This window comes from Macrotis lagotis, chromosome 8 (genome assembly GCF_037893015.1).
Source record: "Macrotis lagotis isolate mMagLag1 chromosome 8, bilby.v1.9.chrom.fasta, whole genome shotgun sequence".
In the NCBI taxonomy this organism is placed as follows: domain Eukaryota; kingdom Metazoa; phylum Chordata; class Mammalia; order Peramelemorphia; family Peramelidae; genus Macrotis; species Macrotis lagotis.
The window spans coordinates 25319369-25336751 of NC_133665.1; the positions used below are offsets into that span (position 1 = coordinate 25319369).

Genomic DNA, 17383 nt, shown 5'->3' on the forward strand with positions numbered 1-17383 from the left:
TTGACCCTGATTCAGATATATAGGTTAAGTTTTAATCCTCACAGCGCTCAGCCTCCCCTCACACACACGAGACATATTTAAAATACAATTTTATTTTATTTTTAGTTCCAATTAAGTTTCCCTCCCCCTCCCCTCCCCTACATTGAGAAGGCAAGAAAAACAAAACCCATTTTAAGTCATACAAAACAAATTCCCACATTAGTTATGTGCAAAATTTCTATAGTGATCTATCTGTGTATGTTTATATGTATACATGCATATTTGTGCACATATCTGTTTGTGTATATACACATGTTGCAATCTGTAGTCCAAGTTCACTAACTCCCTAACTGAAGCTAGATTTCATGTTTCAGTTGGACCTTTGGAAATGTAATTGATTAGAGTTACTAAATCTTTCAAAATTTATTATTTTTACAATATTGCTGTTATTGTATAAATTATTCTCCTAATCCTGCTCACTTGATTTGTCATCTTTTTATACAAGTTTTCCCAGGTTTTTCTGAAACCATTCCATCATCATTTCTTCCAACACAGTAGTATTTTATCACATTCATATACTGTAGAGATTCCCCAGTTTTGATAGATAACCCCTCAGTTTCCAGTTCTTTAACCACCAGAAAAAAAAAGCTGCTATAAATATTTTTGTACTGTGGATTCTTTTAAGAGGCTTTCTTTAAATAAATTCTGAACAAGAATCCTTGGTTAACTCTATGATGTAAATCAAGGAGAACAAATAGTTTTGGGTGGTTTTTCACTGGAGACTGTGTTAGTTTAATCCAGACCTTTGATAGTAATCTTAAGAGACTGCATGTTTTCCTTCTATGAAATAGGATTCACATGTTATATAACAATATTTTCCTGTAACACTTTACAGACAAATTATTGGGATGTTTAGTGGGAGATAATTTATAAAATAGGGTCCATTGGGGAAATAGGACTGGTTTAAGATTCAGTGGGAATAAATGAGCATTTAAAAAGTTGTTACTATGGACTAGGCACTGTCTTTGTACCTTTAAAAAAATTATCTCATTTGGTCTTCACAAAAGCCCTGCAAAGTCACTCCACTTTATAGCTGAGGAAACTGAGGCAAATGGAAGTTAAGTGACTTGCCCAGGAGTATACAGTTAGTAAATGTCTAAAATCAAATTTGAACTCTAGTCTTCCTGAATCCAGACTTTAGCACTCTGCACACTGCAATACGTAGAGACCAAAATTTGAATCACAGTCCTGTGCCATTATTACCAATGGACTTTGGGTCCTGTTTTGACTACTCATCTATAAAATGAGGGAATTGGACTAGAACAGAAATTCTTAAGCTGAATTAATAGATTTCCCCCTTACCCCCCCAAATTGGTCTGTGGATAGATTTCAGGGGAAAAAATTAAATCTTTATTTTCACTAACCACAAACTGAAATTTAACATTTTCTTCTATTGTAAGTGTATGTAGCAAAGCATTTTTCTTAGAAGTGGTTTCATACACTTCACCAGACTGCCAAAGTGGTCCATGATACAGAAAGGCCTTAGAACTCCTGTACCAGATGATTTAAATTTACTTGAGTCTCTAAAATCCCACTCAAATCACTCATCCCCAAATTTTCCTTATTCTACATTTGCTTCTAATAATGTGTCATGTATGTGTATATGTGTATGACATACTTCAGTGCCTTGTTCCATTTTCTCTGGGATGGACATTGGTTTTGTCTTTGAACTAGATCAGACAATTGTTATGATTTTTTTTTTTTTAGTTTTTTGCAAGGCAATGGGGTTAAGTGGCTTGCCCAGGGCCACACAGCTAGGTAATTATTAAATGTCTGAGGTCAGATTTGAACCCAGGTAATCCTGACTCCAGGGCTGGTGCTCTATCCACTGCACCACCTAGCCACCCCTATTGTTATGATTTTAACAATGACTTTTGTTCATGAATCCTTCTTTCTTGTCTAATAAAAATATTTATTTTATTTGTCAAACAAAAACAAAAAAACAAAATATCTGGAAAACTTTCATGAGCCAGAAGCAAACTCAGCTTTCTGCTTTGATTAATATATGAGCTTTGTTTTGTATTAACTCATGAAATATTTGTTCGGCACCAACTATATTTAGGGTACTATGCCAGATAATGGAGAGGAGCAGTATTTGAAGATATGTATAATATGTATTAGAAATTACCTTATCAGATGTTTCAGGGGACAGAACTTCAACAGGAAGTCCACTTTTGGGACAACACTATTTATGGCTTTATAATTCTAAAACAGAAAACTGTGGGAAATTAATGTTTCAGGGAAGGTCATAAGAAAGTTGGATCTCATGTTTTGAGTCTGTGATGAATTTAGCATCTTCTGAATACTGAAAAGCATCAATTTTAATTTAATTCAAAGTAATAAGCATTCATTTGTTCAAGGCAGCTAGATGGCATGGTGGATAATGCGCCAGACTGAGAGTCAGGAAGACTCACTTTCCTGAGTTCCCATCTGACCTGAGACACTTACCAGTTTTGTCCCCTGGACAAGTCACTGTACGCTGTTACCCTCAGTTTTCCTCATCATTTGTAAAATGAGCTGGAGAAGGATATGGCAAACTATTCAAGTACCTTTGCCAAGAAAACCCCAAATGGAGACATAATTTGTGGCCTTTGACTGAATGTGCTAGGAACTGTGGTGACTTGCCAAACAAAGAAAAGACAAAATTGTCTCTGCCCTTGAAGAGCTTACAGTTTATTCAAATAGAAATAAAAGTTTCTCTAACAGGGACATGAATGATCTTTTAATTTCTTTTAAAGTTGTATTATTACTTGTTTATTTTTATTTGGTTTTTTTTTTTTTGAGGAACAGGTATTTCTGGATATTCCCTTGACTTACCTATTGAATCTTCCGTTTTAACAAGAAAACCAGCCAATTGAAAGCAGTGGTAGACATCTGGCAAATATACATCTGACAGAATAGGCAGTCTTCTAAACCCCAGTACCCTCTCTTAATCACAAAAAGAGGGAGATGTTTTTTTTTTTTACTTCTTCAGGGAAAATACTGGACATAATGATGTATAATGCATTTATATATAAATTTTGACAGCTAATGCTAAGCACCAGAGTTATGACCTAGCACTTAGAAGATACTCATAAAGACTAGTTGAAACTCTTTATGTAAAGGGCTTTTGTCAACCTTAAAATGATACATAAAGTTCAGTTATATGTTTTCTAGGCTTTCCTGACCTCCTTAAGCCATATTACCTATAAGATAACTTAGTGGAGGTGATTTCAGCAGGAGGGCTGGTAGAAAGCATGGATTTGTTACTAATATCAGTCATATATTTATATTGGGAAATTTCCTAGTTCCCTCAGGTGGCACTGCAGTCTATGTTCCCCTTTCCTTATACAATACACATCAGCTGCACACAGAGCAAGGGATCTTAACCTGGGTTCCATGGATTCCCAAGGGTCAATAGATATAATTTAGAGGCTCATGAACCAAGAAGGGAAAAAATTTACATCTTTATTTTTACTATCTCTAACTTAAATTTGTCATTTCCTTCCATTATGAATGCACTCAGAATCATACGTTACAGTGTTACTCCATCAGATTGTTAAATATGATTAATACACAGCAAGGTTAAGAACCACTGACCATAGAGGGAGTGAGGTGTCATGGTAGGAACAGAGTAAGAGTTGGAATCAGGAAGAACTGAATTCAAATCTCATCTCCAACACTTACCAGACTGTATAAAAGTGGAAATTTAACTTCTTTTAGTCTGTTTCCTCATGTATAAAATAGAGATAATAATAGCATCTGCTTCATAGGGTTGTTTTGAGAATCAGATGAGATAATGTGTAAAATGCTTTGCACATTTTAAAGCTCTCTGTAGAATACTTTCAGTATATCTCAGAGGAAAAAGTGAGACTTGCAAAGCCTTCAGGCCTCACTTAAATCCAATTCACTCATAAATCATGACATCACTTTCTTGATGTTATGATCCTCTTCAAGAACAAAGGACAAACAACAAGTATATACTGTAGACCAAAAAAGCAAAATCTATTTCATGTAGACCTAATATTATTGTTAAAACTATTATTAACTCTTAAGTGTTTGACTTTATTGTTCTGCTCCAAGGGACTCTCAACAAGATTCTGTCCCTCTGGACTCTGTATTATTTCTCCCCTGCAGTTCTTTCTCACATAAACAAATATCCTGAAGGATTGGAAACTGAAAGAACATTGCTTCCTCTGGGTCCAAACCTGAATGTCCATAATTCTTTCATCATTGATAGGCTTCAGGATGAAGGACACTGGGACCAAAGTGTCATCATGATACAGCCCTTGGTTAGCTGTCTTCTTTTAAAGTAATTGACTCCTTTACCCCCAAGACTTTTGTTATTTTCTGGCCTCATTTTTCCCCCCCATATTGTTTTCTCTCTGAGGAATTCCATTAGAACATGGTTCCCATCATAGAATCAGTCAACTATTCTCATTAGCTAGCAAGAAGAGAGAAGAAAAGAGATTTCAACTTAAATGTGAACAATGCTCTTTTTTATTATTCTCATCTTACAATCTTTTAGTGTATTCATTTCACATGAGTTTATCAAGGATTGTGCTTGAGGATTTATTTTCATGTATGGATGAGATTGGATGGGGTTGGGGGGGCAATAGAAAATATAGATGGAAGATGACCCCTGTTCTTTACCTTATAGCTGACTAACAGCTTACATTTGATCCTCACAACAACCTTATGAGTTAGTACAATTGTTCTTGTATCCATTTTATAGGTTAAAAAAAACCCAAACAAATCTAAGACCACTTAATCTCAATCCAATCATTAGGTTCCAGCCATCAGCCATTCACTGATTCATGGACTGAATAAATTGAATGAAAGGATGCCAATGATGTTTTTCAATTGACAGTGGTTCAGTGGGACTGAGATAGGGGTATTAATCAAAGGACTGTCACACCAAAAAAGTTGAATTTTAATGGGGCTATGATAAAAGGACAGAAAGAACCCCAGGCAAATAGGGGTTCCCTAGACTGGTTATTGAACTTAGAGTCCAGGAAGTATCAGGTTGAATCTTACCTCAGATATTTACTAGATATGTGATACTGGACAAGTCAGTTGTTCTCTCTTAGCCACATATCTCCCCCATCTATCAAAGTAGATGACAATAGGCAGTGGTGCAATGATAAATGTTTAACTGTCTCTTCAGGACAGAAAAATTATGCAAGGTACACACTTTTAAATTTATTTGATATCATTAATATTTTCTTTAAAAGTTTCTGAAGTTTAGACAATCAACAAAACAGTAAATCAAACCCTGATTTATACCATTTACTGATTTCTGAGGTATAAATACTCATAAAGAAAATTTAAAAATTTATTCTTGAAAGGTTAACCTACTTCATAGGTGTTGTAAGAGGAAATATGACAACCAGTGGTGGGCATTTTTGAACCTTAAAGCACAATATAAGAATTTTTTTGTGTGTGTTTTTTTTAATTCTAAGAAGTATTATAATAACAAAAAAGAGGATTCATGGAAGTTAAAAGTAGGGAGAGAGCTTAGAGGTCATCTCTTTCCATACTTCATTTTAAAAGTGAGAAGAAATGTCCCACAGTTGGGAAGTAACTTGTTAACTTGTTAACTTGTTAACATCAGCAGGTAGTTTTCAATTTATGGTTTAGAATCAGGAAGACTCATTTTCATGAGTTCAAATCTTGTCTCTGACAGTAACTCTGGACAAGTCATTTAACCCTGTTTGCCTCACTATACCCATCTGTAAAATGAACTGGGGAAGGAAATAGTAAATTTCTCCAGTTTCTTTACCAAGAAAACCCCAAAATGGGGCCATGGTGAACTGGGTATGACAGAAATGGCTCAAAGCAACACAGATTTATGAAGGAAACAGAATTAGAATCAAAGCAAAATAGCAGCATCTTTGTCCTTATATTCAGATGAGAAATGGAGTAAATAGTATGGGATGGCATTTAATTCCAGTGAATAGGACTTTGGGGTAGAAATGAGAGTGAATCAAAGATGTAAAGAGGTGTCCAGTGACCCTTTAGCAGAAGCTCTAGCACTGAGCAATCAGCTATTCCCCTCCATCTCATTGGAATGTAAGAATTAACTAAGAAACAACAAGATTCGTTTATAGAAGGCAATGGGTACAAAGACTAAATCCAAAGGAAATTGTAAAAAAAAGAGGAAAAGGACTATTTATATCAGCTTTTATAGGGAGAAAAAACTGGAAAATGAGGGTGTGCTCAAAACTGAGTAATGTCTAAACAAGTTATGAATGTTATATGATTGTAATGGAATACAATGGTGTAGTAATAAATGATGTAGGGGATAATTTCAAAGAAACCTGGAAAGATTTGTTTGAACTGATGCAGAGTAGAGTAAGCAGAACTAAGAGAGCAATCTATACAATAACAATAATACCATAAAAAACAGTCTCTTGAAGACTTAAGAACTTTAATCAACACAATGACCAGAGGACTTACAGTGAAACCAGTGAACATTCCCCGATAGACAGATGATGGACAAAGAAAGAAAACTGGAAAATACTTTGCTGTGGGACAACAGTCAATGAGGGTATTTGTTTACATTTGTTACAAGATTTTGTTTTTCTTTCTTTTTCAATGGTCCAGGGAAGGGGGAGTGAAAGAAACAAGATTTTTATTTATTGAAAAAATAATATTTAATTAAAAATAAAGGTGGTAGAGGGAATGATGGTGGGAGAAAGGGTTTAACATCAAATTAAGTTACTATAATGGTTAACTCATTAATCACTATTACTATATGCTTAGTCAAGTCATATCTGCTTTAGTTTCCTTGTGTAAAATTGGGATAATAAAAGGATCGAATCTTCTCGAGTTTTGCAAGGGCCAAATGGGATAATAATTGTAAAATGCTTAGCACAGGATCTGGCCTGTAGTAAATACTATATAAATGTTAACTACTATTATTATTATTTTTATTATCCATTAAACATGTTAACAGTGATTTTGGGAAAAGACTCTTTCCCCATACCTAATTAGGGGAAGAAGCAATCATATGAAAAAGGTTTGCACTATTTTGAATGCTGTTGTAGTCTAGACAGACAGTGTGGGAGACTGGTACATAGAGACAAACTTGTAGCAGCTCAGTTGTGGTGGTTTTCCATTTCCCCTTCTGTTTCCCTTAATTTTGCATGCAATCTTGGTTGGTGTCCTTAAGACAAATTATTAGGAACTTGTCTGACATGTTTGTATTCCTTTATCTCACATGGTCTGCACTCATGTCTTGTAAATCTCCAGGACCCAGAATACATCTAAAAGGGGGTTTGAAATGTAATGTTGTGTCTTATTGAATTAACCTGAGATCTGTCAATCTTCCTGACCCTCCACCTATAAGCTCCTGTGATAAGAGAATATTGTCCTAGGGTGGCAATTTGGTTTCAATACCATAAAATTGACATCAACTCCACAAACATTTATTAAATGCCATCCCAAACTATTCCCTCCACTTTCTTTTTATTCTCCACAAGAAAACATAATCATTTAATAATTTATACCTTTTTCTTTCCATCCTTCAGATTTTCATGAAATAAAACAAAAAAGGCATAGAATTCAGAGGCAAGTAGAAAACATTAAGTGGCTTCTAGGCTTTATTTAGTGTAGCCCTATCTTGTTTTATCCACAACCAGCCCCACTCTCTTTGGAGATATAGTTATATGTTGCATCCACAGTTGATTTTGATTTTATGTATCCTGTTATTCATTAATTCACTTGTTTGTATTTTATCTTTCCTAGGGACTCCGGATCATTTTCTCCAATGCTTCCAGGCTCATATTCAGGCTCAGTTCATCTAGTGGCATGAGAGCTACAATCAGGATCTATGCAGAAAGTTATGAGAAGGACTCAAGCAATCATGATAGGGAACCACAGGTAACAGAATCAAATGTTTCTCTGTACTTGGAATGTGTCCAGCTCCAAATTCTGTGATATTTTGTGTCACATGGTTCTTGTGCTATTTCAAAAGCATATTGATATTTTTGTTGTTGACTGGTTTTCCCATGGTGGGGGTGGTGGGGATTTTGTGTTAATTTTGGAAAGGGGCATGAGACTAAATTAGGGTGAATGGAGAGAAGGAGGTAGGTGGAGGAAACAAGTAACAATTGGGTCTTGGAAGTGATTGGATGAATGTTGGGGAGGAAGAGTTCAAATCAATCAATCAGTAAGAATTTATTGAGTGCTTATAATATACCAGGCTTTATTCTGAGCACTGGGAATACAAAGGCAAAAATTAAACATACTTTGCCCTCAAAGAGCTTATGTTCTCTCAGGAGAGACATGTAAATATGTAAATAAAATATGAGACAAGGGTTTGAGGCAGGGGTACATCTTCTTTCAGAAGATAATACTTGAGGTGAGTCTTGAAGGAGACAAGAGGTTTTAAGAAACTGGGAAACATTCATTAAAAAAACTCTAAGTGAGGAGATAGATCATTGGACCAGCAAGAAGACCAGTCTGACTGGGAAGAGGAATAATATGGAAGAAGACTGGAAATGTATGTTGGAGCTAGGTTGTGAGGGGCAAGATTGTATATTTGATCCTAGAGGTAATAGGGAACCACTGGTATATATTAAGCATGGGATGACAAGATTAGAATTGTGTTTAAGAAAAACCACTTTGGCAGCTGGGTGAAAGATGGGTTGGTGTGGGGAGAAGCTTGAGGTCAAAAGACCAAATAAGAAGTTATGAAAGTAATAGAGAGAGATAATGAAGACCTGAACTAGGATGATGGCTATGTGAATGGAGAGGAAGAGATTTAATTTAGACATGTGGTAGATACAAGAATGAGTCGATAACTTATTGGGCATGTGGGGGTAAGCTTAAAGTAAGGAGTCATGGATGACACTGAGGTTGCAAACAGGAATGACAGGAAGGACTCTTGATCCAGAAAGCATGTTGAGGTTTTTCCTAAAAGTTCAATAAACTCATCCCCCAGTTGTTAGAGAAAAACTACCTTACCTCATGGTAACCATTTGCAGCTTTCTAACAGCAAAGAATCAGTCCATCATTTTAAGGATTCTGATTGCAGATAGTCCTTACGTCCTGCGCCCAAGCACAAGTGCTCATTTTGATTATGGTTTTTGTGGTATAGGGTAGAGGTATCAAACTCATCCCTCACCCCTTTGACCTATAACAATCTCTAATATGATCTGAACCAGATTAAAATGTTATTGGAAAATAGAAAAATAAATGAAAATATAATTGTAGAGTGAGTTGGTTCAATTTTTTCCCTCTATAAAGGAAGGCATTGGAAGGAGTTTGGTGCTCTCCAGATCTCTAGTCAGAGGGAGAGGAGGCTATGGGAAGTGATATCAATCAAGCCTTGAGTTAGTAGCATGGTGATGAGCTTGTTCTGGATGGGATAACTGAAACCAGACAGGGTTGCAAATACAAAGTGGAAAAAAATCTTATTTAAAATACCAATACTAACAATATATGTTAATATAAACAACATATGTAAAGTGATTTTCAAATCTCTTTAATGCTTAGTTTAAGAGAAACAGTTGTATTCTCATATCTGCTTCTGTATCTAATCTTTTTGCAATATATTGTTCTGCTTGAAATATATGAAGAAAATCTAGCATCACACATATGTAGTTGTGAAAGGGAGGAATACTCTACAGGCAAATAATGTTTTAGTATTAGTACAGTTTTCACTTGAGATCTCCTGAAAAAGTCTTAGAGACTCCCAAGGATCTATTGACCATACTTTGAAAACTAGGGAATTCCCTGGGGAAATTCCCTTTATCATTGCAGATCTGATATAGAAAGGCAGAAATTAGACTGAACCCATCTTTCTCTATCTGCAGAACAATTTCCAAGTTGCCCATTTTAACTATGTCTTTGTCTCTCTTCCTCTCCTCCCCTTCTTCCTCTCTCCCTGCCTCACTGATTAGTGTTATAAAGCATAACCAATTAGCAACTAGAAGATATTAACACAAGCCAAGTATTACTAGTCATATAGTAGTAAACACACAGACATACATTTGTATGTATATAGTTGTGTATATATATATATATATATAACTATATATACACACATGCATATTACCTATATACATACACACATATATGTATATATACATATCTTCATTGAAGATGAAACTCATAGAACAGCTATTAGAGGTTTTTGTGATTGCATTGTTTTCCTATGCAGTATATAATACATAATTTTTCAAGTAAAATGTTTGGGGAATCTCATAACTGATATTTCCCACCCTATATCTGGTACACACAGCTGAAATTTGGCAATTTCCAAGCCTAGAAAGATAAATTAGGAATTCCTTATAAAGAGACAACTATATAACTAGGTCAGGGATCTCTTGAAGGAAGGGGAGAGAGGAGTTATCTCCCCTCAAAGAAGCCTTGTGGCAATTCTTACCACTAAGTCCTTGAATTTTGGGTCAATAGTCTATTTCAACTAGAGAAATGAAAAATACAACATCTGCTTTTGTGTTCAGCAAAGCAGTTGATTTAGAGACAGGTGACTGTTTTCCAGTTTTCTTCTCTCTTTCTTTCCTCTTTAGATTTGTTGCCTAAGTATGTTTAAAGATAGACACAGGCAAAGATTTTGTTTAATTTTTAAAGAACTCTTTGCTGATAATTTAATGGAAAAAAGCTGTGTCTCTCCTTTCTCCCTTCCATTGGACACAACAAAGGATGAGGAGGGAAGGTGGGAGAGTAGAATTAACATTAACAAAAAAAGAAGAGGGGTTGAATTGAACCTGGATAGTTTGCTTGTTAGCATACATATATAGTGGCTCCCCCTAGCTCAGAGATTTATGGGAGGGGCCAAGCACCTAGAAACTCCTTTTCCAATTCCCCCTCCTAGATTCTGTACTACTCTTCACACCCACCTACTCTTCCCCTAAAGGGAAGAGGATAGTACAAGAGATATAGCTGGCTAATAGCTCAGTATCCATTTGCACCTTCTCTGATAGTAATACCTCCTAAATGATCTTCAAACTGTCAGCACATACTTTTCCTACAGTCTTACTCTGGGCTTCCTCTAAGGATAAGGTACTGACATCGTCTAAACTTTCCCACTTAGCTCTTCCCTGAAAGGGACACATAGGGTAATTAGGTGTTGCAGTGGATAGAGCACTGGCCCTGAAATCAGGACCTGAGTTCAAATTTGAGACTTAAGTGGTTAAATGAGGCACTTAACACTTACAATCTGTGTGATCTTGGGCAAGTCACTTAACTCTGACTGCCTCTTATCCAAGGCCATCTCCAGTTATCCTGATTCATATTTAGTCTTTGGACTCAGATGACTCTGGAGGAGAAGGTGAGACTAGTGACTTAGCACAACACCCCCTTACTCAAATACAATTCATATGCTTGCCATGGCACAAGCAATAATATTGGTGTACTAGCAACAGTACCTTGTGTTATCAGTGTATGGAATGGTAATTCCATAGATCACTTAGGTAAGCTTCTTCCAGGCTTAGTTAATTGAGTTTGAGTTTCAGATCTTTGAAGCATACATTCTTTTTTTTTTTTTTAGCTTTTTCAACACAATGGGGTTAAGTGGCTTGCCCAAGGCCACACAGCTAGGTAATTATTAAGGGTTTGAGGTTAGATTTGAACTCTGGTCCTCCTGTCTCCAGGGCTGGTTCACTACACCACATAGCTGCCCCTGAAGCATACATTCTAATCACCGTTGCTTCTTTTATAACAATAGCCTTCTTTAAATGATGTTTTAAATTAACTGCATATTAATTTCTATGCATTTGCATAACAAATCTAAGTCAAGTTACAAATTAGAGCAAGATTTAAAGAAATGTAAATCCCCAAGTATATCTTCTTTCTCTAAACTTAACTGTTTCAATTACTCTTTAACTAAACTTGAGTTTCTAACTCTCAATAACCCTATACTGCTTGTAGGTCTATTGACATCTTTCCTTATAGTTCCTGCCTGCTCTATCTTTTGAGGGAAGGGAACATTTTAGCAAGAAACCCTCAGTTTATCTAAAAGAAAGGACCTGATGCTTATTTGAGAAACTTAGAAAAGGAGTTAGGTTCTGCTATAGATTTGTGGTCTTAAATTGTTCTTTTACCTTTTTTCTTGCTTTTTATTCCATGCACTAGCAGAGAGAAAAGGAAAAATCAGGGTTCATATTTTTGTTGCTGCTCAGTAATGTCCAACTATTTGTGATACCATTTAAGATTTTCTTGGCAAAGATGCTGGAATGATTTGCCCCTTTTTCAGCTCATTTTACAGATGAGGAAAATGACGCAGAAGGGAAGAAGTGATTTACTCAAGGTCACACAGCTAGTGCTTGACTCTAGACCCAGCAGTCTATCCACTCCAGTGTTCTTCCTTCCTTTCTTCCCAAAAGAATGCAAATTTTAATCTTGTAAATCTGGAAAGATGTCTTAGGGTTTACTAGCCCCAAATCACTCTGTATCTTATTTATTGGGCCCAGATCAAACCCACTTGGACATGGATTTTTTTTCTGTTTTGCCCAGAAATCATAAGGATCTTCCTCTCCCAGACTGATTTTTTTCCCCTTTGATTAAGCAAAAGAAGCCATTCTTTGCTTTGTTTTTTTCTTACCTGCCTTAATCATTAAATGAATATTGCCTGAGTCAAACTGAGACTTGTTAAAAACCTTAGCCTAAAAAAGGCAAGGTCTCCCGTAACATCCAGGACCATATCTGGCCAATTGTCTTAGAGGCTTCTGGAGGAGAGTGTGAGACTGGTGACTTTGCACAATACCCCCTCACTTAAATACATTTGCATGTCATGGAATCATTCCTTGATATCATGGTCCTCTTCAAGAAGGAAGGACAAACACTTATAATTGTATTTTCTTTTTCTTTTGTTTTATATGATTTAATGTTTTTTTCTCAGTTATATGTAAAAACAACTTTAACATTTATTTTTTTTTAAATTCTGAGTTTTAAATTCTCTTTCCCCTTTTTTCTCCCTCATTGACAAAGCAAGCAATTTATAGAGGTTACAGATATATAGTCATGCAAAATATATTTCCATGTCAGTCATGTTGTAAAAGAAAATACAGACTAAAAAACCCCAGCAACAACTCAATAACAAGAAGAAAAATTAAAAAAGTAAAGAAAAATTACACTTCAATCTTCATACAGACTCCATTGGTTCTTTCTGTGGATATGGATACATTTTTCATCTTAAGTCTTTCAGAACTGTCTTGGGTTATATTGTTGAGAATAAGAAAGTCATTCATAAGTAAGTTAACCATCATACAATATTTTGATGTGCAATGTTCTCCTGGTTCTGCTCAGCATATAATAAGTCTTTTTGTAGGTGAAGCACTGGGATTAAGTGACTTGCTCAAGGTCACATGCTAGTAAGTATCAATCATCTGAGTCTGGATTTGAACTCAGGTCCTCCTGACTCCAGGGCTGGTGCTCTTTCCATTGTGCCAGCAGTTGTTTCCTCACTTTATTTTTTTATTTTAATTTTTAATTTTTTAAATTTAATTTTTTATCATTTCTTATAGCACAATAGTATTCTATTACATTCATATACCACAGCTTGCTCAGCTATTTCCCAATTCTTTGCCACATTAAAAGTGTTGCTATAAATATTTTTATTCATATAGATCCTTTTACTTTTTTCCTTTTTGATCTTTTTGTGATACAGACCTTGTAGTGATGTTGCTTGGTCAGAGAGTATGTATAGTTTTATAGCCCTTTGGGCATATGTCCAAATTGCTCTCCAGGGTCATTACTTCACCAACAGTGTTGTAGTGTCTCAATTTTTCCACATCTTTTCCAACATTTGTCATTTTCCTTTTCTATCATATTAGTCAATTTGATAGGCATGGGGAGGTAACCATTCAGAGTGTTTTATTTTACTTTTTTAAATTAATAGTGTTTTAGAGTATTTTTTCATATTATTTTAGCTAGCTTTGCTAACTTTATCCAAACAATTGAGAAGAGTCTGTTAATTTTATAAATCTGACTCAGTTCTCTATATATTTGAGGAATGAGATCTTTATCAGAAAAACTTGCTGTAAAATTTATTCACAGTTATGATTATTGTATATTTCCCTCCATCCTATTCCTCCCCTCTACTCAATCCCTTTCCTCCCACTCTCTCCTTTCACCTTGTCCCTTCTCAAAATTGTTTTGTTTCTGTCTTTTACCTATCCCAACCTGTCCTCCCTTCTATCCAACCCCCCTTTCCTCATCATCTTTCTTATACCCTTGCCTTCCCACTTTCCTGTAGGGAAGTCAGATTTCCACACACGAATGACTGTGTATGTAATTCCCTCTTTGAGAAATCCTGATGAGAATAAAGAATGAATACAAACAACTACAAAACATTTCCACCATGAATCTAAAGTGCCATCTTCTATAAACACACACTGTGGTAAGATTGGACACAAACCTGAAGTACAGAGTACTTGAAGGGGCACATGTGGGGAACACATGTGACCAAAGTTATTCCCTCTTCTGATACAACTAAGCCTTGTAGGTCTTTTCCCCTAGTAGAATCCCCTCAAAGCCATCCCTGTGTTTATCATCTCTATAAAGATTTCATCTGGATTCCCAGAGACTGCTTCTCACAGGGTTCAATGACTTGGGAGTCCATGGCCTGCTCTCTTCTCTGCTGCCAGGGATTTTGTTTCTCATATCTTTCAGATAAAATGTGTGTGTGTGTGTGTGTGTGTGTGTGTGTGTGTGTAACTGATTTTCCAACTATTGGATGAGTTTGCCTCCCTCCAGGAAGGTAGTTCCAGCTGACAAATGCCATGACAATTGTGGGTTGAGAAAAGGAAATAAAATTACCCCTTCCCATCTAGGCATTGCCCCAGATGCTGACTTATCATCTATACACTCAAACTGATAGTATTTTTCAGGGTCATCTGGAATCATGGCCAATCATTGTTCGTCTAATTACATTGTGTTTTTCTGACTCATTTGGAGGGAAGTGCTTGTAATTCATAAAGGGAGAACACATTATCACATCTATGGTGACATATTAAGCTACATCAACTGAATTGGGGGAAGGGGGAAACCAAATCTCCCTCACATATACATACAACCAAATCTGCAAGATAGATTTTCTATATCAATGCATGTGGAGAATCATAAGAATTTCAGAGTCAGAACCTGAAGGGGGTACAATACAATTCATACCTGACTGGGGATTCTTGATTATTTACCATCTGGCCTCTTTTTCAAGACCTCCAAAAGAAGATAGTCCATTCTATCTAGGGACAACTCTAATGCAAAAATCCCCCACCTACCCCACTTTTGTCAGGTTAAAATGTGTTTTGAAATATTATTGAAATTTCTAGTTTATTATATTCTGGGACTAAGAAAATTAAGTTTAATCTTTCACATATAGCCATTAAGAGTTGAAGAAGACTTAGGGACAGCTAGGTGGTGCAGTGGATAGAGTACTGGCCCTGGAGTCAGAAGTACCTGAGTTCAAATCTGGCCATTAAATTACCTAGCTGTGTGGCCTTAGGCAAGCCACTTAACCCCATTGCCTTGCAAAAACTAAAAAACAAACAAACAAAAAACTCAAACCCTTAAAATGCTGAAGAAAACTATCATACCTTCCCCATATTCTTTTCATCTTCAGACTAAACATACCCAGTTTCTTCAGCTAATTGTCTTGTTCATGGTTTGCCATGGTTCTGGGTCTCCTCCCTCAACTTTCCTGGTTTTCCTATCTCCTAGACCATTGGTCCATTTTCTGAAATGAAGCATCCTGGTACTGATCATTGTATTTCAGGTGTGATTTAGACAGGGCAGAGCTCAGTGAGATTATTCAACTCTCTTTCTAACTATTTTATTTCTTTTAATGTGATCTTTGGAAGTCAATTAGTCTTGTTGACTGCCTTGACACAGACCGAACTCAGTCTGAGAATTTAGTCTTCTAAACCCCACATAAACTTTTGTCTACATAGCCATGTTTCCTCCATCTTGTATTTGTTCAATTTTTTTTAATCCCAAGTGTTTTACATTTCTTCTTATTAGAGTAAGCCTAATATTCTAGTCTCTTGATATCTTTTTGGGTTCCAATTTAGCACATTAGCAATTAGGTTCATCCTCGTGTCACCTATACATTTGTTGAATGTGTCATCTATCCCTTTAAGTTACTGAGACAAATACTGAACAGAATGGCGCCAAGGATAGTTCCCTGAAGGGGCTCTTTAGTCACTTCACTAAAGACTTCCCTTCAAAGAAGCCATTAATCATTATTCTCTGGGTCTAGACATTCAATCAGGTATGAATGCAGCTGAATGTATATTAGGTGGAAGGATGAGTCTTTTGTACCAGAGTATGTGTGAGGTCCTCATTTGTAAAATGAGGTATGAAGCAGTTCAAATTAGATGATTCTCAGGTTAAAATTCCAAATGGGTTTTTCCCTTTTTGTTTAAACTAAATTGGAAACAATAATTTTTTTGGTATTATAGGATTTTATTAAATTTTTCTCCGGAATTAGTAGGCCTACTAATCTCTCTTATATTTATCCCAGGCAATTTTAAATGGTGTTCAATTGTTTCAATCATATATCACTTTTTGTGACATTATTTGGTGTTTTCTGGGCAAAGATACCGAAGTAGTTTTCCATTTCCTTCTCCAGGTCATTTTACAGATACAGAAATTGAGGCAAACAGGGATAAGTGACTTGCTCAGGGTAACAGCTACTAAGTGTCTAAGGCTTGAGCTCAGGAATATATAAGTCTTCTTGACTCCAGATCTGGTTCTCTATCCATTGTGGAAAGGCTAAATAATTGAAATACACAGAAGTCTCCCATTTCCCATGAAACAAGCAGCTTCCTTAGAGTTTCAAATTCCTTTTCTTAAGTTTTGCTTTCTTTTAAACTGAAGATAATGAAAAATTTAAAAAATTGATTTCTTTTATTACTTGAATTTCACATTTTTCCTGGCTCTTTGCACTCTGATAGAACTGCTAATGAGCAGTGAAAACAACTAAAGGAAGAGGAAACTACTAAGGGCTTGGACCATCCAGTAACTTTAATGAACTTTGATTAAATATCAAGGGTTGACTGTAGTTCTTAGACTGAGCTTTGTGCATTCACACCACACCCTTCCCCAGGATCTCCATTGTAACATGATGTTTTTCCTCTGTATTTCCTTTAAATTCAGGGATTTCTATTTCTAACTTTATAGAAGGACTCTCCTCTGAATCAGGAAATCTCTATTCAAGTCCACATTCTGTCACATGCTTTCTGACAGTGTGACCCTGGGCATGTTTCATAGCCCTGGCTCTCCCTATCTCCCTAAGACTATACATATCAGAATAGTTTCTGATCCACAGCAATTAAGGGAGTTTCTGGAGTTGATATTTCCTATACCAATAAAATGAAAGCTCTGGAACAACAACAAA

At 36.0% G+C, this 17383-nt stretch overlaps 1 protein-coding gene across 1 annotated transcript in view; it reads left to right on the forward strand.

Moving 5' to 3' along the window:
* The window catches only part of PGM5 (phosphoglucomutase 5), a 203575-nt gene that overhangs the window by 162811 nt on the left and 23381 nt on the right, over positions 1 to 17383 (forward strand). The window contains exon 10 of the mRNA XM_074196536.1: positions 7768 to 7902. Coding sequence (XP_074052637.1) covers positions 7768 to 7902 — 135 coding nt within the window. The remainder of the gene's footprint in view (positions 1 to 7767; positions 7903 to 17383) is intronic.